This window comes from Danaus plexippus, chromosome 11, assembly GCF_018135715.1.
Source record: "Danaus plexippus chromosome 11, MEX_DaPlex, whole genome shotgun sequence".
In the NCBI taxonomy this organism is placed as follows: domain Eukaryota; kingdom Metazoa; phylum Arthropoda; class Insecta; order Lepidoptera; family Nymphalidae; genus Danaus; species Danaus plexippus.
Genome location: NC_083544.1, coordinates 5,950,827 through 5,974,153, shown reverse-complemented (window position 1 = coordinate 5,974,153; position 23,327 = coordinate 5,950,827). Strand labels below are relative to the sequence as shown.

General features: G+C 31.3%; 2 protein-coding genes across 2 annotated transcripts in view; both read right to left on the bottom strand.

Annotated features, from left to right (window-relative positions):
- Positions 1–678: 678 nt before the first annotated feature.
- On the bottom strand, positions 679–17,029 carry LOC116765670 (uncharacterized). The gene is made up of 6 exons (XM_032655239.2): positions 16,650–17,029; positions 13,627–13,729; positions 4,887–5,028; positions 3,969–4,096; positions 2,269–2,388; positions 679–1,728 (listed from the first exon to the last, which is right to left on the bottom strand). The coding sequence occupies exons 2-6, from the start codon at positions 13,721–13,723 to the stop codon at positions 1,319–1,321; spliced, it is 897 nt and encodes a 298-aa protein (XP_032511130.1). The 5' UTR covers positions 13,724–13,729; positions 16,650–17,029; the 3' UTR covers positions 679–1,318.
- Positions 17,030–17,810: 781 nt separating this feature from the next.
- Positions 17,811–23,327, bottom strand: part of LOC116765886 (uncharacterized) — a 129,273-nt gene continuing 123,756 nt past the window's right edge. The window contains exons 20-21 of the mRNA XM_061522067.1: positions 22,120–22,296; positions 17,811–21,837 (exon numbers count right to left, since the gene is read on the bottom strand). Of these exons, the coding sequence (XP_061378051.1) occupies positions 22,153–22,296 (144 nt within the window). The 3' untranslated portion in view covers positions 17,811–21,837; positions 22,120–22,152. The remainder of the gene's footprint in view (positions 21,838–22,119; positions 22,297–23,327) is intronic.

The following is a 23,327-nucleotide window of genomic DNA, read 5'->3' as shown; positions in this document are numbered from 1 at the left end:
ATAAGATTGTTATTTAAGTATAATAATATTATTCGGCAATTCGTTTTGTTTATATGTCACGTTATCCTGAACATTTCCTATTTATAAATGTGAATTTGATTACAATAAATTAGGTTTAGCCATAAAGATGTTAGTATTAAAAAAAAACGTAATATATAATAAATCTCTTCTATTATATGAAGATGGAATTGGAAAAGAGGTGGAACAGAATTACAAAAAGAAGAATCTGTCAGAATTCAGAAGGGAAGGGAAAGCATCCATAATTTGATAACTGCATTCGAGTGTGTGGGTAGAGTGTTGCTAGATCTAGCACCATTCGAATTCAGTGCTCGAATTTGGATGAGCAACGGACGAAAACTGGATGATGAAAGTGAAAATGGATGAAACGGATGAACTTCAAGGACTTAATATTATAAGAAATATATCAGCATATTTTGAAGTAAAAAAATCTTCATTCAGATTTAAAATTATTGGTTTAATAATATGCAAGTTGTCATTATAATATATATTTTTATTATTTTTTTATGAATTCTTAGACAATCGTTGATTCACGTTAATAATTGTTCATGAAATGTCGATTTAGATACATTCTGAACTGAGATGTACGAGTATGACATCAGTTATAAGGAAGTGCATTTTAGTTTGTAAATAATTAATAATTAACAAAATAAAACAATGTTTATCAAGTCTGTGTTTATTCTTTGATAACTCCTTAACTAAGTGCATAAATAGAAAACCGTTATTTACAAAATATTACAACACGACAGCCTGCTGCCATCTTGAGGGTAAGTCACGAGTGAGTCCATACTCACTCCAGCTATATACAAGGAAAAAATACATTCGTTCATTGATACATCGCTTCAAAATTATTATATTTAAAATGTTAATAATACCAAGGAAACATTTGTTCGTGTACGGACTTAAGGATAAAACATGAATTAAATTAAATCAAAAAAAATATATATGTATATAAAAATATACAACTATTCGTTTCATATAAACAGTTAGATCAAGGGAATCCTTTTTAACATATCCAATAAGCGAAACACTAAAAATAACTAAAATTAAGGAACATAAAATGAATTTATCAAAAAAAAAAAAGACTTAATTACCAACTATATATACATTTATTAATGGGTTTTGTGCAAAGCGCATTAACTGAGGTAATAACTTAGTGTGTAATGGTGACTAATAATTGACTACATTTAGAGAACTCGTATACCCAAAGCCTTAACAGAATTGTCATGTTAGAAACGTCTATATGAATACAAACCAAAACATACTTTATGCCGTAGAGATAAAGTCTGTTTTAGCATATCTATATCACGACGCCGCTCCTCGTGATGATCTTGGTTTGATCCTTGGTCTTCTCCTCGTCAGTTTTGTGTTTCGTTTGTATCTTCTTCCACGTATCCCCTAAAGCTTTGCTGAAGTGATCGTCCACGCCTTTAGAAGTCTGTGACTGGTCGTTTCTAGACGTCTGTATCTGTTTCCAGGTGTCGCCGAGAGCCTTAGCGAAATGATCGTCCACCGACATACTTGCGTCGTCGACTTCCATGGCTATTATTTTCGTTGGCCTCTCTATAATGAACTGTATGGGACTGCTGGCTCTGTCTTTTGTGTTCGGCTTGGGACCAGCCGTGTCCTTTTTGAATAGATTCATATAATTATCTCCCAGCGATCTCCTGAAGTGCTCGTCTATAACCGGATCGCACATTGACAGTGATCCTGAGTGAGAAATTGCTTTCATTAACATAATATAAAGGGTTAGACCGGGTTATACTCTAGGGCTGCATTATGCGAGGAGATTTAAGAGTTTCGCGAGCATTCATTTAAATAAAACGTATATTTATAGGACTACCACGCGTTTTTTATTTTATTTTAGAATACACACTCCCGACGTTTCGGTTACTCTGTAATTATCAGTAATCTGTAAATATTACTTTTATCTTTATTACCGAAGTAGATTCTTAAACACACCTGTATATTTTTGTGTTAAAATGATATAGTTTTTCATGTGAATTCAAGTAGCCTGTAAAACATAATCGCATTACGTACAATCCTATTATCCTCTATTTATTTGTTGGCTAATGTTTCGGAAAAACACGACTATCATAGTATTTCGTAGGACAGCATTAGTAATTGGGTATTTAATTTAATAATATTTGTTCGAAAAATAGTCTCAATAAGCATTATTTATATATTTAAATGGGGACTTTCAAATGATAATGAATTAAAATTAGTTTTCTGTTAAACATAAAATATTACCGGGTGGAGCGTCATTGGTCTTTATAACGGAGGGTCGTGTGTAGGGCGGCGGCGCGGGTCGAGAGCGTAGTCTCATGTCGATTGGAGCTTCATGTTTTACCCCAGGGTACTGTGGCGGCGCTGTGGGTAATAGAATATTATTTAATGCTTCCAATGTGGATCAAATAGATTAATTTATCGTTATAAAAACCTTATACGAGCAATGTGGTGAAGACAGAGTTTATAGATTAAAAATGATAAAATCAACGAAAAACAATTGATCAATAAATACCAAATCCGTAGGTGTATAGGTTAAATCGATATTTCAATCAGCCATCACTATACATAAAATAAAGTTTCAGGTAAACGCAATCACTGCTAAGTTAAACGAATAAAGTTTATCTATTCTGTACCGAATGCAGAGGTCGTAAATCCATTAATTAGAGATCTCGAGTCGGCTTACTTGTGGTTTATACTGAGTAATAGTCTGGAGATGTGGCTAGAGTATAACTTATTACTTTATAGAGTTGGACAATTACGATATCGATAAAGTTTTATACGTTAAACTTAAGGTGATTTTATTGTTCAATATTATATTATATATTAATTTATAATTAAATAAGAACCCATAAAGATTAAATAATTATGTTATTATTTCAAGATAATCGGTTTCTTTATTCATCTTTACGTACTTAAAATTATCATCCAATACACAAATTTAAGCAATAAAATATAACTGACACTCAAGAAAGCGATTTGTGGGGATATAATAATTAGAGACTTAATGTGTCTTATCTTCGTTTGAAATTGTGATTAACTTAGTATTATTCAAGTTGTTCTACCTATTTCGAGAGCAATATTAATGTGATATAGAACTGTTTCAGTGTGAATCTAGTGATATAACTTCTGTAATAAATTTAGTCACTCAAATTTACTTGTAGATAAATGTTTCGGTATTATTTTTATTATGTCTGTGAGAACAGAAAATGTATGGTTGTTTAAAATGCATCTATAAGTATTTTGTATTTCACATTTGTTACAATTTGTTGTGAATGGCGAAGATATAGATAAAAATAAGTTTAAGAAGTTGGAGAAACACATAATAGATTTGTACAAAAATTGTAATAAAAAGATAGTATTCAGCATAATATGCATTCAGTCTGAGCCAAGGAAAGTGAAAGACAATAGACAACTATTTATTAGAACGATTGAATTGTTTACAATCTATTGAATGTAGACAACTTATATCTACAACTAGATCGTGTGAATGCAACTAACATTTACCTAATAGATTTGATGAACACAAGTGGCAATTGTTAACTAAATTGTGTGGATAAAACTGGCATATAGCACGTACAATTGGATTTAACAAATAGAGAGTTTTAATGTAACTGACGCCTATCAAGTAGATAGTATGAATTTAACTGACATCTACTAACTAAATCGTGTAAACACAACTGACATTTACCAACTAGGTAGTCCGAATACAACTGACTTCTATCAACTAGACATTGTAAACAGAACAGAGATCTTCAAACTAGATGGTGTGAATGTAACTGACTTCTCTCTACTAGGTGTGTGAATTCAACTGACATTCACTAACTAGATCGTGTAAACACAACTGACATTTACCAACTAAATAGTGCGAACAACTGACTTCTATTAACTGGACCTTGTAGACAGAACTGGCATTTACCAACTAGATAGTATAGTCAACTAACCTCTAGCAACATCATCTATCTCATCTGACAGCTCTCCGTCACTGTGCGTAGTGGTAGCGCGCGTTACCGCCGGTGAAGTCCGCCGCTCGTTAAACGACTGCGACCGTAACGCCATCTTACCATTCTCCCTGGAAAATATTCGGAAATTTGAATTTACGAGTATAATGTATTTTATATAGATAGTTATAACTTAAGATGAATATAATTTATTTTTCTGGCACATGTTAATATTATTCTCGGGTAATTATTTAATAATACCGATTTCGCTAGCAATTATTTCGTCCAACTATCGCATGTTGTATTACAGAATGCTACGGACTTGAGGTAATGTGAAAAATATAAGCGGCTTGAATACTTCTCGTCAGTTGTCCGTGTTAAGTATTCTTTGATTTCGGTAATGCAACAACTCTGTGGTAATTGTAATATTTGATCAGTTGCTTTAGTAAAAAAAAAAAACACACATCTACGATCGGCATCAATGGATTTTTTCAGTATTTCATACTCTGTTATGCCGATTAAAATTAAAAAGTATAGTTTGAAAAAAAATCTAAATTTCTAAAATTTCGTTACTTTCGATTTTTTTAATTTTTTAAATCGATTTTTTTACCCGATCAAAGGTTTTGTTACAATAAATCGACACCTTTTTTGAAATTATTCATATTAAGTTTAAATTCAATTTGCAAATAATAAAAAAACGAGGTCGTGGTCCAAATACACCGCCTACGCGGAAATATTTTCTTGCATGTATTAATAGGTATAATTGAATAAGTAATCTAAAAATAATTTACCACCTTAACCACCACAGTATTTTTACCAGAATTTTAGAATATGAGATTGATTTTAATACATATCTATTTTACAGAATATAAAAATATTTTAAAGCTAATTTGTTTTTTATTTTAAAATAACATTGCTAACCTTGGTCGGTAGTCGGGGAGGCGGGTAGATCGTCGCTCGCGTCGCCACTTGCCGGTTAACTCTTTAGGTTGGTCGCGAGGCGCTTCAGGCGAAAGAGTACGATCTCCTTCTGACTCCCCACTCGACGCTGTGCTGGGGCTTTCTGGAAATATATAGAGATTTTCTTGATACATATACTATATGGGAAGTAATTTTAATTATATTAGAGAAGAGATTTGAGTCCGGAATCTGTCACAAAATGTTTTTTTTTTCACTTGCTTAAAGTTTATTACCGCTAATAGTTGATAAAGGAAACAAATTAATTCTGATACTGAAAATTTATATTATGAAAGATTTCTTCGTATATTTCGTATTATTATATCAACCACCTTAAAGAATTTATAATTACCGTATTTGGTTATAACTTATTAGTTACCACGTTTCATGAAATGTAAAATACGATACGGATTATTACACGGACATTAAAAGTTGCAATACCTTTATTATGGTTTGTCTGATAACATAACTTAAAACGCCTATTAAAGGATTTGTTCCAACAACGTTCCGTGAAGATGCAAAACAATTCATTCATAAAATTTCTACTTAAAGTTTATAGTCATTTCTAAAAACTTTAATGTTATTAAATTTATTTATATATGAAGAAATCTCACGAACTTTTAATTTCTTTTATCTACCTTTTTGCGATGACGACATCCATGGTTGCCATAAAGGAATATTAAACTTTGGTGATTGAGGAGGTTCCATTGAAAGAGAATGAATTTGGTTGAACGAGGTCCGAGCCAAAAGTAGCAAATACGACGGAAATTCCATTATCACAGCACCATTGATAAATTAGATTTGACACACAAAATCATAGCATTTTATAAATATCACTACTATGAAAACACTAGTATGGAATATTGCTTCACTTCTAAGTCCTAATAGGCCACAGGATAGAGAGGTATTAGAGCGCTAGCTAAAGACAACACATTGGCTTCCCAGCACAGGTAACACTGAAGGTCGACTGAATAAAAAACGAGCTGGAAGAGATTACATTGGAATAAATAAATGAGATGAACAAAAAATAATCCGAAAAGGAAAAAGAGCATGCTACATCCACGCGGCCGGACGTTGCGGCGCTTCCTTCGTTCGAACCACGCTATACAGGCTGTTGTAAATGCATTAACCATTAAGACAGATGATTAAAGTCCGAGACTCTTCATACATCGTAATAAACACTACTTGTTTTGTCCATTGTTACACTTACTCGGAAATATGCTGATAAGTGGCATCGAGAGCGCGACCTTCCTATGACCTAATCTTGTTTTTAACAAAGGAAATGTATACATAACGAATTATTAAGTCAATGACCTTCTTTTGTATTTTCGATGTCCCCTTTCACGATGGCACGATATCAATGCTTTTGAAATGAATATTGAATATTTTAAAATTAAACACTATTTGACATATTTTTATATTTAAATTATTACATTATTTTTTTATTATTCTTTGTTTTATTAATTTAATCATACTGTGTATGAAATCTTCAACCTGTTCGCTCCATTCATGAAAGTGCGTGAGCGCAGGGCGCGGGGATTAATGAACGATCCACTCTCCTCTCTTCCGTCGTCCATACAGCCTCTTTTCGATCAACTTTAGACTCTATACCAAACCAATAAGATCCGATTAATAGAAACACCCTGATAAATTAATGCAAGCATTGCAATTTATATTCTATTCAGCTGTATATTTAAGTTCAAAATCACAAGCGAAATGAGTGTTAATGATCGAGTTTTAAATTACGGTGGTTGTATCCTTGGAAGGTTGTGTTTTATTTTGATGCGGTGTAGGAGAGGGGGGGGTGAGATCTGTGAGAAGTTGCCGCGCTCTCTAGCGTATAGGCATTAGCTTTTTTATTGTCTAATAGAGCGACGGTAAAGGGCTGCCGACAGGTAGACCGAGGTTGGCGCCGCTAGAATAATTAAAGTCTGGAATTAATACCATCCACGTTCAACTTTTATTAACTTGGAATCCTTTAATCTTCCTGGAAAACCACGTATGGCAATTTAAAATCGTGACATGTTAGTATTTGTTTTTTTTTATGGATTCCAAATTTAATTTCTGCATTAAATATACGAATGGCGTCCAAAACCAACTTTTGGTTACAACATACTCATTCGGCGTCCTATTGCTAATAGTTGGTTATAAATAATTTATGTAACTACAAAATGGATATCCTGTGTGCATTTAATTATAGTTTTTAAATAAATACATCAGTTTCATATACCCGCTATTTCACCGATCATTTTATTACTTCAGACGTGACGTTAAGGGAAATGTATTTTAAAATGCTCGCGTAAAATTACCGACGGCGTTTTACTATACAATTGTTATATATATTTTTTGTACGACAGCGCACTCAACCGAAGCGCCAAGCTACCTGACAATGATCGTCAAATGGAAATTATATACATTTTACATCTGTGAGATAAGAGCTGAAATGAAAGTTTTATAATTATTGATTTAAGAATTAATCAACTCGCCAGACAATACGTAATTCAACGCGTAATTACAATTAAGCCGAATAAACAACTTGTGACATTATTATTATTATTAAATTTTGAATCTGTTGAGTCCTATGTGCATATAAATACTCTTTCAATCTGGTTATCAAATGATACCGCTTAAGATATATAAAAAACGTTTTGGCTCCAAACAAGTAATGTTAATCGTATAAGTGCAAAGGAATTCAAAGGATGTGCTTAATTAAATGGTTGGAATGCAGTGGAACTCATCGGAGCGTGTAAGCTTGCTTGGCGAGCGTAGTTTGTTTTGTACTACACATGTATGTATGTATGTATAATGTTATTTATAAAGGAATCAAGGAAATGTGGCACTATATTGTATCCTATGTTAATGTTTCATACATATATAAATTTCTTGTCTACATTCTACGGTATAGCAAATTATATAATGAATTGTACTAACTTATAAAAATGTAAGGTTGATGAAAATAGAACAAATTAAAATAACAAAAATAATAATTGACAGTTATTAATCGATAAGTTATAGCTAATCGATGGTGAATAGAAACCAATTAATTATTTAAATAATGTTTTCCACAGCTCCCAAAATAACTGCAATCGCCATTGAGTTCTTTCGATACCAAATCTGTAATAACTTTGATTCAAAATAAATTGGAATCGAATTAACAATACTTAAAACAACACAGTTTCATCCTTTTCGTATATCGATTCATAAATTTCTTACGTTATAAATATTTATACATCCTTCGCCGCCGGCTGTGTTCGAGTAATTCGGGAGGCGCGCATGCGTTAGCCGGTTCTGCTTCGAGGGCTGTTTATTCGCACGCACATATTATTGACTATTTTATTTAAAGGGGAGCCAAAATTAGGGTAGCTTCCCATTTTAGCGGCATCGTTGTAGACTTCTAGCGTTATATTGATATGGATTCCATTCGAATATAAAATTGCTTCTACTATCCCATTGTTGTTTTTTTTTTTTAGTAAATTTGATATAAATTTAATATGATATTGTAATGTATGCATTTGAAATCCTATGTTTATATTTAAAGTATGAAGCTAATTATATTTAAATCGTGGATCGCGTGGATCGGTAGCTGCCTCCGTGGCCGTGGGCTGGTCGAGATGAAATAAATGACGGCGGTTAACTAAAACGTAATTACGCATGCATGCCTTTGAGGATGCGTGCACGAAACAGTAGCCAGTGACAAGTTTTTTTTTACTCTTTCAATCTTCGAGACGAGATTTATAAAAACAAGGACGTAATACCAACATGTCAAGAATATACTAAATTCGTAAACACAAGATGGTAGAGATTTGACATGGAGATACCAGAATAAAACATATTGAATGTCTTAATTAAATCCGTATATGATTTTATTAAACTATATTGTTATTTTCTGAATGTATCTAACAATGTTTGCTCGAATTGCGGAAGACGGATGTTTATTGCGAAAGTGAGGGAAGAGCTCAAACATTCCGCATTCCACATAACAGTGCCAGCACAAAATAATACTGAATACGTTTTGTATAGATATAGGTGTACTACTAAAGATCCTTACCATCGCGAAGATGAGGTGAGAATGTAATAACTATATAAGTTATTTTTTTAAAACTATTATATTTTCATTCGTAATGTTCAAATTTATTCCTAATTTGTATACTTTTTAAATATATTATTAATTTTTAGACAAGTTTGTGAATTCGCAAACAGAGTCATCTTTGAGTAAGTTTGAAAATCAAAATACTCTCACTAGCGCTATCTCGTGATTCCCATCAAACTAACGCGACTCTCTCCAGAGGGAAGCACAGTTTGCTGTTGGTAGAAAAAGTATTGTATCGTATATTAAATGTGTATGAACTATAGATATAAATAATCACCAATTTCTCGCTACTTATAATTACAGTAAGTAAATATATATAAGTAAGTGAAGTTTTAATTATTTTGTCAATTTATTTATGATTAATTAAAATTTTTATCATAAATTGTATCAGTTGCAGAAATTAATATACCGTTGCATTCTTATGAGGTAACTTATGAATAAATTTGAAAATTCGTACAGTCAATGATTTATTTTCACTTCGTTTCAATAGAAATGATTCAACTTAAAACAATTTTTAAGTCTATGTCCACGCCCGGTTATGTATATACGACCTTCGCGTTGCATAACAAAATAGCACCATGTACAAGCGTACGTGGCAGCCCTGACATGGTTTGTCATAAGGGGTAACCCTAACTGGATGTGCCTTATTACTTTATGAAGTCTGATGCAGTGCTTATATCGAAGTTTTCTTATTTCACAATTTCGTAGTTAGTATACGATTATAAATAAACTACTTTAATTTTTTAATTAACGTAGATACTTTTAACCTAAACTTGTTAATATAAGGCGTATAAGAAATAACTTATTTTGGAGAAAAATATTGAAACCGCCAGACATTTTGTCTAAATGACTAAGCGAAATACCGCGGCATTGCATCACTGTACATGACTATGTAGTGTTATTAAGAATTTTATTATCGTCTGCATTCAGTACATGGCAATCATTTTAAATGGCGTAAACATCCGAGCGCCTTCGATTATACGATAAAATTCCAGGGGTCAAACGAGAGGACTTTGAGCTCTTTGAGATTCCTATCGCGATTGTGGTATTTTAATAGTGACAAACATGCGTATGATGGAAGAAATTGTTGCATAGAAATATTAGAGGAAGTCGAAAAGAATGTGATTGGAGGACAAGGGATATTTCACATTACTTATAATATGAGCTAAGTCTTCTAAGCCGATTTACAAACGTGAATTTTTTTAATAACTTATATTTTATTTAAAATCATATGCTATCTGTGGATATATTAAAATTTTTATAATTGTTGTGCGCGGCTGTTTTATTGTATATTACGTACTTTACTATTGAAAATAAATATAGTTTGTAGTGAAAATAGATCGAATAGTGTGATTTAAAGGTAAAAAAAACATATCAATATTGTATTATTAATAACACCACTAAGGTAGTAAAGATATGAATTCTATTCTATTCTATGAAATAACGAATCTTAAAAACTACAATACAATTTACGTATTCTGTCTAAACCGGCTCTAGAAGTATTTCACTTTTGTTAGACATGCGTCCGTCTAGGCGACTTCATAGTGATTAAAATATTTCCAAATTATAAATAAATATGAATTCCTAAACCGAACACGATAACCTTGAAATACTTGCAGCGGCTTGGATAAAAGAAAATTTAAATCCATCAGTCTGTGTGTGCTTATCGTTAACTAGTTATATGTATTGTTCATTTGTTGAATTGAATTAGATCATTGAGACAATACAAGACGTTCCGAATACTTCGGATAGCATCACTCTCGCTGCCAACGAAAAGGAATTCCTAATGAAATTCTACACTACATTATATACATTACATCTATGTTCTATATTATGGATTCTTTCAATGTATCACCCGTTCTCTCAGACCGCTCCTTCTTAATTATTATGATATAGTTAAAGAATATTTAAGGATTGTCTTATTGTTCATAATATATGGGTTGATTGAGAAAAATACATATTTTTTTTCGTAATTTTATATAAAAATCCTGTTTATTCTAAAATATATCCATAAATATATATACATATATATAATGTTACAGTGAACTGAAAGTTTTGATATTTCACTTGTAATTGTATGAAAATATTTTTGTAATCATGGTTTATATAGCATAAAATTTTTGTAGTTAAATTATTTGTAGGTTTCTAATAAATATCTATTAGAACTACTCAAGTAACAACTGCGCCTAGATTTTTTTTAAAAAAACATAAGTCAGACCTAATTTAAAACGCAATTGGAAATAACAATAAAGAAAAAGAAAAAAAAATTAAAAAATGTAGAATTTTTCGTATAGTTAATTAATATATCAATTAAAATAAAATAATTGTTAATTATGTGTCATCTTTGTAAACATCTACATTTTTAAATGTCAATAAAATCAGTTTAAGCACAAATAATAATAAAGACTTTTTAATCCATATTTAATTTAATTTATTTATTAGCATTTGCAACCACGAAATATGACGAGAAACAAATGTTTAGAATATTTACTCAAAAAAAAACCTACAGTTGTTCTTTAGCTGAAAACTTTATTAAGGATGTATATATATATTATATTGATTGTATCAAATTTTATACTTTATAATGACAACAATAGCAATAGATGATTGCATTCCGTAAAATGTTAGTAACTGTAGTCCGCAACGCAACCTACATTCAGCATTCTTTTCGAAACCGTAACACGCCGCCTCAGCGTTCCGGATACAAATGCTCACGCCATATTAACCTCTATTTCATCTCAATAAAATCCATTTCACAATAGAATTAACATCACAATATCAGGTATTGAATTTATAGAGAGCTGTATACAGCTACATACATAGAGTATGATTGATCCGAGTTTACCAAGACGAGATTTCGAACAGTAACCTGGTTTGGAGTACTCGATGGTATTGTTAGCAAGAGAACCGATGTTTTGAAGGTCTATATCTACATTGGAAGGCTGGTGACTCCGCATGGATTCTCGGACGAATTCCTCAGCGCTTTCTCCAGCTTGGACGGCACGCAGCAACGAAAGTAAAGTCCAATGCGGCGTGTCATCACATTGCATAATTATTTGCGATCCAGCAATTGTTTGTAAACAGAAGAATACATCATTGGATGTATTGCGTGATCGTATTTTTAGCAGGCATCTAATTATTTGTGTTGAGCTAAATATGATATATATTTATTTTAAACATCTTTAAGTAGTGAAAAGTAATTTTATAATAATTACGTTCAGATTTAATTTCATCTAATGTTAGGTTTTCATACTTTTGACAATATACGTGGTAATTTTCAATGTATTATGTATAATTCACCTGATTATGTATGTGCTATGCATTATAATTTGGCAAAATGGGATCTTTAACTAGATTTGTGAGACAAATTAATTTCACTAACATGCCTCCGCGTCTCGTGAAGTAATCAGAGAGCAACGAGTGTTACTTTCTCATGAAGTTAAAGTAATTTTAATTAAAACCAACTCAAAAACAATTACTGACATCTCCACAATGGCTATTAGATACGATTCGTTTAAGACCCCGTATTATCCGGACGTGGCGCTTGACTGCGTAGTTAAAAAAAAAAGCAATCTTTTACGATAGAATTGACAGTACGGAACGATCACGACAGAGGGATGTACGGTTTAATGGAAGCCTTCATCGCGAAACTAGTCTTACAATGGAAGCATTGTTCTTGTTAGTAAACGTTCCATCTCCAAATGTTGTTAAAATATAAGGATAACCTTAATATGCTAGTCACGGTCAGAATACAGAAACGATGACATATCGATTCAAATATTAATATGATATAATTGTTTTTATGTCCTGTCATCGAATTAATACTGGCGTTTTAGCTTAATATAAAATAACGTTAAAACTGTCCATACATAACACATTCATACGAATTCTGGTTAGCACGTTAAAGAGAATATCGACAAAAGCTTCACTAAAGTATCGATACCGTGTTAAAATGATATATAATCATAACTCTAACAATCGGATTTTCTAATCGATATTATTTATTTTCATTCGAACATCGTAATACATGTGAACGGAGGATGGCGATTAACAATGTCAGTTGGCATGTGGAATGCGACCCGCCTACAAGGCCGGTCTTTGTATTTATTAGTGGTAGCTATGGTGACTATTAAAAATATGCGAATATTGGAAATATAATATTTTTAAAATATACAACAATGTATTATATTACATTCCAATCCAATTCTCTATAGTTACATTACTCGACGAAGCAAAGACTCGTGTATTTTAAATACATTTTTCTGTTATTGATTATAATTCATGAAAAGTATTGCATTTGGTTACATAAATGTTCGTATAAATAATATAGAATAATTTTTTTTTGTTCACCACACAAAAGTTGTTCAAGAAAAAAATTTTATAGACGCAAGAAAAAAGTAAATATTTAGACTTTAGCGAGTACCTATTACTATTAAACTACCTACTCCCGATGTTTCGGTTACTTTGCGGCAACCGTGATCACGCACAGACTAGACGGGATGAGAAGTAAATGTTGTTAGCATTCTTTAGCACTTTTCAATAATACAAGAGATATCGTTAAATAATATTGTTTTTCTTTAGTTATTAGATATCTTCAATGATTTGTGTACTCACCAAAACTGTCTGTGTCGCTCGCTGGGTACGCTGGACAGGGCTGAACCATTGTCGCAGCACGAGATAACACATCAAGGGCTGACTCCACTTTCTCCATAATAATCTAAAACGTAGAATTTAATATTATAATACACCCATTATTATAATTATTTATGATTTACATGGAACGTAAGTACTGACTGAACTTTTATACATTGTTTCTCATTTTACATAATTTCCGTTATTATATTCTGTTATGTGTATTGTATTACGTGTGGCACATGGTATGATATAAAAAAATATATTTCTATATAGATTATAATATCTAATAATTGAAAAACTACTATTTAATAAATTAACCTAAGTTAGTATTATTTACGTGTTGTGTTGTTCTGTTGGTGGTAATTTAACCGCGATAAATATTATATAGCCGTAGACTGCTTTTTTTTAGAAGCGACTTTCAATTTTTTTATAACCGCTTTTGTTTTCTCCGCCAAATTTATTAAATATTATATTATACTGATACAAACTATATAAGGCGGTTGTTTTACTGTCACTTATTGTATTCGGATTTAGTTATTAGTTTTCTGTAACATTGATTTTTATAAGCATTTCAATTATGTTCGTCTTCTTGCAAATTCAAATTTTTTTTTTAAATATCTAACCAGTATCAAATAGAATAATATAATAGGATATCAATAGGAATATCAAATATTAATCAATACTATAACATTGGTATAATGTTAAACAAAATTTATAATGGATTAGGCCATAGGTTAAAAAAACTTTGTAGTGACAATGTTGTGATCGAACTAAATCTGGCGTTGTCATAAGCGGAAACAATATTTGTCTGAGCACGTAAAAATATTTGGCTCGACGTATGAATGTCGCTTCTGTAATACGTATAATGGCATGCAAATAACTGAGCGAAAATTCCATGGCACGTAAACGGCTAGACTGAGGACAGACATCCGCGAGCTCGTAGAGTGTAAATAAGAGTAGTTTGTTACAACGAATCGCACGTCCCAATATAGGTACCATATACATACCACACGGGAACACAGCCAAAGGACCAGTAGTATAATGTTATACCAATTGATTACTGACACAAATATTTTAGTTGACACATACGGTCGCGGACGATGTTACGCCGTTTGTCTATTAGGGATGTTTAATACCATTAAACGTTACCAGTAATTAAATAGTATATTGTTTTATCAGTAAAGTTAATTGTGTCAATCGATTAAGACTTTATCGTTACATTAATAAGGGCATTACAACAAGAATATACCAGAACGAGTGCATAAACGTAGAATGTAAGGAATGTGGACATGTGTAAGACATTAACGTTCCAAAAATTTCTTTGTATGATGCGTATATAAAAAAAAATTTAGACAGTGCGTTGACTGTCCTAATGATGTGGAATTTGGTACATTAGCCACAATAGAATTTTTCTCGGAGGCGTCACGAGGTACGGTATGGAATGTCGGACTAGACCGGTACAAACAAATAATATATAAATTCTTATTAAGATATGTTCATTTTTTGTTTCATATTTTAAATTTTTCTATAATGATCTCGTTGATAAATGTGAATTCTTTAGTTGTCTACGTTACGTGTATTACAATGCTACCAACTATTAGTTGTGTTGAAGTGGATGTGTTTTTAATGTAATAAAATTTTAATCAATCCTTATAATGGTTTACTGTGTGCTTCTATGGCCACGTATCCGCTGAGCGGAACAGGAACTAGTTATTATGTACGTATAGTTCTTTACATTTCTTATGACGTACGTTTCAAACTATTCACTATAGTTTGCGTTATATATGAACTATTTTTTAAACGGAAATAAATCATTGTTTGCTTAATTGATTTTCAGTTTTTTTTTGTTCATACGTATATATTGTTTCTTAATTTTAAGTATGTTAAGGAGTTTTGATTTTTGATTGACTTCATTTGTATAAATAAATATATATGTAAGTATACTTCTTTGGATTATTATAGTTCAGTTAAGCGTTGTATAAATGTATATTTTTAGTTAGACTTTTTTGGAATGTAACAACGTATTTGTCGAACGATTAATATTTTACGAAAAATATATAAGGCATTTGAAAATCCCTTAAAGAGAGTCACACGATGATCGAACCTTGACATTCCATGCGGTAAAAATAATAATCTATTTCAGTACAAAAATATTTTAAGCCAAATTATACTTTTCAACGGCGTAATAAGGTTCAAAACGTGGTAGGATTTATAAGGAATGCCCGCATTTGGGGTGCCTGTCTTTTACGACCGTTGCCACCCCTGCTGTGCGCCTGCGCACGTGTCTTTGAAGGGTCGACCCAGCAGATGTTCGACTCCGAAAGTTATAAGGCTGCCGGCTGGCCACTCGAAATTCTATAGCGATAGGGTCTTTACAATGTATGAGTACGTTTCCTATAACAAATACTACCAAGCATGTGTGTGTACATATTAGAGAACGCGTAAATCGAAAATAGTTTTTATATATTTTACATTAAGACTTTTTGAATACATCTTTGCATTATTATAACAGTATGTACTTAATTTAGTTACATACATTATTCCAGATGTTTTGATAGCGATATAAAATATTAATAAAAAATATTTTAATTTGAATCTTTTTACAAAAAGGTCCTGCTGTATATTTGTTACATTTTGTTTCGTGAAAGTTAGATATAAATATTTTATATCGGTTGTATAAAAATGATTGCGTCATTGAATAAAAATGCATCATTCTTTAATATTACGGGTCACATTGGGTAATAGGGAGGCATTATCGACTCCTTATCACAGCCAAGTGTGAATGTTTATAAGCGCGTATCAATCGCATACCTTGTTATTATGTTAGCGAGATTCTTTGCTACAATGGCCACAGTACGTGAAGCCGCGTTTTTTTTGCGCGGCATGTTCTTAAATCAAACCGGTAGGTACTTATTCGTACTTATTCCAATTCTCATTTGATGCTCACGGCTGTAATTGCGCTTCGTCTTAACTTAATATAAAAAAAAACAATAAATACTTACGCTAATTCTCACGATGCAAACACAATACACAACTAGAAGTCTTATTATTATCACTGTATTATTCAAACTTTTATCACTACAATATTATGTAAACTCAATACTACTTGTCAGTTATAAAGTAACTTTATAACAATACAAGAAACCGGCGAAGAATAAAAATCAATATGAAACGATTCGCAAAACTACGTAAGTAAGTATTTGCTTGAAAAACACGGGCGAGTATCAAAACAGTAATAAGTTGATTGTAGTTTAATAACCCACTGAGTTGTACCGTCTAATATCCATTTTCCTTCATGTAGACTATCGTTGTATTTGTTGTTATTTTATAAAATCCAACTACCGCGCCACGAATCTGTTGACGAAATAGTCGCGTTTGACATTTGAGCCGAGCCCACTGCGATTGGAATCCGTGGAATGTCAAATATTTTCAGTGCTGCCATCTGTGTGAAGGAATCTCATTTGCACGGACGGCGGCAAACTGGACTGCTTATCGAGTACGTTGTTAGATAAGACTCAAATGCTCTACATTACTATCGGTATTTACATAAAATTGGAAACTTCTTAAAATTAATTCATCGACAATTTACCACAACGAATTATATTTTCACTGGTTTATGAGAAAGTGTCACAACAAGTTTGCGATGTGTTGGAATGCGTCCAAGTTTATGCCGCCGTCGAGTGACTTCACGGGCGCAAGCGTGATGGCAGGCCGCGTCTGAAGCAGGGTTATCGACACATGGCGTGGAGGCGAAAAGTAGGGTCGGTATTCTTCGCACCGAGTCGCTGTGCATGTACCGTAGCATAACTGGCTGTTATTGTCTCGGTTCGTTACTTTATATCTCAGGCATTGTATTATAAATTATTTAATTTCATTTTTAGTTCTTTTTATTCTTATTACACTCATTCCATTTTAACGAGCCACTTTTTTATACGTCAGTGCCATCTGTTTGCAACGTTTTGAAGTTTTGTTTTGTACTGATGTACCCTGCACTAAGGGCTTATATGGAAGTAAGTAAGATGACGCTAGAAAGTCTTTAATAAATGACTTTATAACTTACCATGATTTCTCAATGACACTATTAAAAGCGTTACATATCTCATATACCTAAACGATTTTCCTCATTATTCTAGAACATAGTACAAGGGTATGTAAATAAAAGATTTATGTGACACATAATTAATATATTCTAACACAAGAATATAAATTTAACGCAACAAAACACAGTTACAACTGAAAACAAGCTATAATACACTGACTAAAATATAGATAGATTTTAAATCTACAAATACGATGAAAACAAGTCATGGCGAAGGTAACAACAACCACGTACAATTTAAATTAGTGTAATAACATTTAAATTCAGATTTAATTTCAATCTTTACTCAAACAGGATAAATATATAAATAATACAAAAACCTTCAATCCTTTATCATGACAAAATAATTTTGTAAAAAAAATAATAATTAAAAACTTTAGAGACGTAAGTATTGAAACATTACATTCTATAAGTGTTAGACATATTTAAAAGTGTTAATTGCATAATATTTTTATAGCTTATTTAGTATGTTTCTGAGCACTGGATAAATATCAAATGTTGCCAACATTGTAAGAATTTTAAAATGTATTTGTTGCCGTTTGTTAACTAAGTAACCTGTTACATCTTTTTAGAATATTTATTAATGTGCCATGTGTATAAGCTTTTTGCTGACTTGGAAAATTTATTTGAATAATTACAATAAATACTTTTTGGACATTTTATAGGATTAAATTTTACAATCCATTACGGTTTGTTCTTATCAACATATGATATAAAATACACATAAAATAACAATAGCGGTGAATAATAAAAAAAAAGGAATTGAGAAGATAAAGGCGGTATTTTAAGCAGCGACGTAGCAAATTATTGTACACAGAGACACTTGTGACATTTGCAATTACACTTAAAATTATCTTTAATATATTAAACTTAATTGTCTAGAACGAAAGTAATAGACCTAGTGGACTCTCTTACAACGGTATAAGACCATAATTCATTTCATCACATATAGGTATACTAAAGTATTTATAAGTTACTTACAACTACACATCTCACTAGGGAATTGGGATTATCTACGTCTAATGATAAATGCGTTAAATCTCTTTGGTTCTTTTTTTTTTCATCGTTATTTTTTATCTGTCAATATAAGATGTAATAAAGATCATTCATAAAAATATTTTTTATTTTTATACAATAAAGAGTGAATTTCATTGCAATCACGTGTATTTTATTTCATCTTATAATGCCTTATATATGTTTTGTAACGTCTCCATTATTAGGAAACTGGCTGTATAATAAGATCAGTGCACGATAACAACATAAATTTTATAGTGATTTAAACATTTAATTCGAACGTAACCTACACAAGTAATTTATCGATGTAACAATCATTATATAAATATTTTGATCTGGATACACAAATATATTTCATCTTATCATTACATTATAAATATTTCAGAAGATAAATTTAAATAAATCTGTATTCAATCAACTAAAAGGTATTATATTAAATATTTTCGATTTTTTTTATCACTAAATAAGTTAAAACCTAGTCTAGCTGAATCAAATAAGAAAAATAATAATAAAAAAAAAATTTTAGTTATAACGTAATCATGAAATTAATATTTTATTTAAATGAACTTAAAATATAAGTAAGCTTAACATTAAATGCAAAGCATATGTAAGTATTGGGATAATGTTTACTACTTTTAGTTTCTTGTCTATGCTATACATTAATATAATCCCGTAAGTTATAACTTAACATAATTAATATATTTTTAACAATATTTCGTTATAGTTACAATAATTTAAGTGAATTGAGAGCATTATAATACTTTCATGTCATGAATTTTTCATGATAACATGAGTTATATCGTCATAAGTAGCTTACTTTGGACTATAATTACGCTAGTCTCAGCTAACTCGATTATAATAATCCCTTTACATTTTCAATCGTTATACGAGTTTATAGGTATAATTGTTACATTTAAAACTATAAGGGGACGGTTTAAACGCGTTAAATAAAACACGGTGTTGTTTAAATTATTTAGAATAGCGTTAACTTTGGAATAACATTACAGAGGAATGTCATCAGTAAGGAACTATAAACAGGTTTTAATAATTATATATTGTATTGAATTTTATTTCATAATAACGTTATTTTCTCTGCTATTTAGATTAGAAGTAATACAAGTTTCAATCGTCACACTGTATACGCAGCGTCAACTGTTTTTCATCCCTAAATCTTCGCAAATATGGTATTAACGTAGGTTATTGAATGAGAAACGGGAAACGTACTTACGAATTTATCGTGACTTTGACTTTACAAACTAATGGTAGGCATACCGTATTAATAAGCTTGAATTAAGACTTCATTAGGTGTATACATAAGGTTCTAAATTCCTAACCATGGATTTTGAATATGGCTTCATTTATATCTTAAAAAAAAATGGAAAATATTTGTCACGGAGGTAACATGTGTCACTGCTAGCTGTTGTTTTAGCTAATATATAAAACGTCTTTTAATTTTAATACATATATGTGATTTTTATTTATGAATAAATTTAAAGATTATTAAAAAAGACATTGACAAAATTATTTCAACTACAGATACCTACATATTTTCACATATAAATACTATAAGTGTAGATACTTTAGGTCTACGCATATTCTTTCTATATTGTTGAACGAAATGCTAATGGGTGGGTGGGTTTAGATGCATATTATGATGGATTTAATCTGGTATGCATGCAAAGATAAAATTAAAGCATATGCTTAGGACAGGGCGGGTCTATGGTGAATGAATGAAAATTCAAATAGAAAAGTTGCTCGAACTCGGCATTCCGGATATCGCAGGTAAATCCCGCGAATTGCTAATTCCTACATTTTATATAGGAATTGTTATTCAAATTTAGATCAATATTGTTTTAATGTTAGAGAAATAACTGTATTTCTATGCTTTGTCTGTATATGACAATTATATTGACACGACTGTTGAAACAGCAATGGTCATTCGAGTCTCAACGTGTTCTTGAAGACGGCCACTATTTGATTATAACAATAGCTTTCATTAATAACCCTAATGAAAAATTTATGAATTTCACAATAATTATAACTGATATTCTACAAATATTTCATACGTTTTTTATTTACTCTGTTGTAACTAAGCAAGAAAATAATGTATTCGTTTTTCACAATAAATATCATCTAAAACTAATAAAATAATAAATTATAATCATAATTATTTAAATAACAATTATAATAATATTTTCATTTTAATGAAGAGAAAAATACGCCAGATACCATTTTTTATACCGGCTAAAAACGATAGCAAAAAAAGTATTTTAATTCTTATCAATTTTGTTAAATAAATAAAGATATACATTACATTATTATAATTAAATTTATTATATTATATAAAATAGCAATTAAATATATCCCCATAATAAGAATCGTATATATCTTAATATACTTCTAACAAATTGTAAAATGATATGTCGCTATATTAATTATATGTTACGGGTTCATAAGGTTTTAGAGATCGTTTAAACGAATTGACCATCATGAACCTTTTTGCTAAAACAATTTTATATTTTATTTGTTGTTTTTTGAAAACTTTTTAAGCAATTCCCATAACCCGTAGCATATAAACTTACGCGTAATTAAAGTTTATCATCAAAATAAATTCTGAATATGGAAGGATTTATTTCAATTAAATAGGCCATAAATATATTTTTCATTATATAAGCAAATTATCAAGGTTCTATATATTCATATATATAGTTTACATCAATTATAAATAGAAACGGAAAAAAAAATCACATGTTCATTTATAGAAACAACTGCCTGACGAAATTGAGCGGCCTGTCTCCAGAATTCAATGGTCTGTGATCTATCGTCGGATATATCGGAGGATCGTATGTCATCTGCAGCGGTCTACTAGAAGACGAAGCTGCACACCGGCGGCACGTGCTACGCCTGACGCCCAACGGTCTCCGCCACCACCACATACCTTCTACGGAGGCCTCGTAACACTCTTTATCTGAACGACGCTCGGACCAAGATGGTTCGCTGTCGCATGGCGTCACTGGAGCACTACGGATAGGTTTGGGATCGTAATAAGTCCTGTCCTTTGATAGAGAGCCGCGTCGCTGTAATAGATTTCACAATTATTATAAATACTTATTTAGATACTGCAATATTTATCCATGCTGTTTTTAATCATAGCAGATTTTTTTGTTGTATTATCCAAAAGGTCCAACCGTCAAATGTATTTAATTATAATAAATATATTAATAAAAGAAAGTTTTTATTCTTCCAAAAACATGAATGCCAGTAACACTTAATATGTTGGTCGTAAGAACCTCACTATCTTCCCAAATATTATATTATATTATTCCTTCAGTTGTTAATCAACTTCTAGGGATCCTCACCTTGATGACATTGAATGTGGGCAACTTAAAGCGTCACACTTCCTGCAGGAACTTGACAGGGCAGACTCCCTGACGATTGTCTCCTGAACGAATCATGACCATGCCGTCTAATTCATCACCAACTTGGATCACTATCTGGTCGCGCAAAAGCATTAGACCATTGTCGCCGTCCGATACCTGGAAGTATTTTAAGAAAGTACTTATTTATACTATTGTGGCTATATTACTAATTGTAGGGGTATGTTTATAAATATTAGGTAGGTAAGAAAGTTAACAATTTTGTCTATTTTTTTTTTGTTAATTGTTTCTATTTGAAACAATTTTTTTATTTTTTGAAATATAGCTTTGTGTATCAAACTGTTTTTGGACTGGTTCGTAGATTAATTTACAGATTGGTTAACAATTTGTAGAGTAGGTACTTTGCTGGAATAGTTTGCCGACTGTTTGGTTATAATCTCTTATTATATTTTGGAAGGAGACGAAAGCAGAATATTTATGAATATTTTATGCTTCGAGTAAAAGCATGTTGCTAAACTAATATTAGACTATTTAGATAAATGTGATATGTTATCTATCATGATTTTGTTACTTTTATATACAACCCCTACTCTTTATGAATCATATCTGTCGGCATTTTATCACCTATTATTCTCGTAAAAATCCTTTTGATAACCACTAATACTAATGAAAATTAACAGCAAAACGTCTTATTAAATAATTTTATAAGAAAGAATTCAATATACGTATAACTTGCAACAGAACCATCAATAAAAAATTTAATAATCATTGAATTATCAGAATGAAATCCAAAGTTTTTACAAAAACCTTTTATCAGTGCAAGATCTTTGTAAGAAAAGAAATTATATAGCACCCATGTTATTCGATTTCATGCAAAATGTACATTATATTATTTACGACCATTATGGTTTACCAAAGACCTGATGCTCTTACACTCTTGCACAGATATTAAACAAATATAGCTGAGAATTACAGCAAGGAAACTGGCAGTAAAATGACAAACTGCATTAAAATAGATATATTCATTTGAGACCTAAGATCCTACAGAAGACAGAGAGAGAAACACACACACACGCTTAATCGTGGTAGAGCCTAGCTGTGGTCAAATTACTGCAGCTCGAACATGGGCAGGCTCAACCGGGGAAGTACCACCCTCTCACAGAAGATCGGCTTGAAGCAGTCTTTAATGG

Coding starts and splice junctions, on each gene's coding strand:
- LOC116765670 (XM_032655239.2), bottom strand. CDS start 13,723: ATGGAGAAAGTGGAGTCAGCCCTTGATGTGTTATCTCGTGCTGCGACA. Junction 2,389..3,968: donor GATAGATGATGTTGCTAGAG/GTTAGTTGACTA, acceptor TATTACCCACAG/CGCCGCCACAGTACCCTGGG. Junction 1,729..2,268: donor GACCAATGACGCTCCACCCG/GTAATATTTTAT, acceptor TTTCTCACTCAG/GATCACTGTCAATGTGCGAT.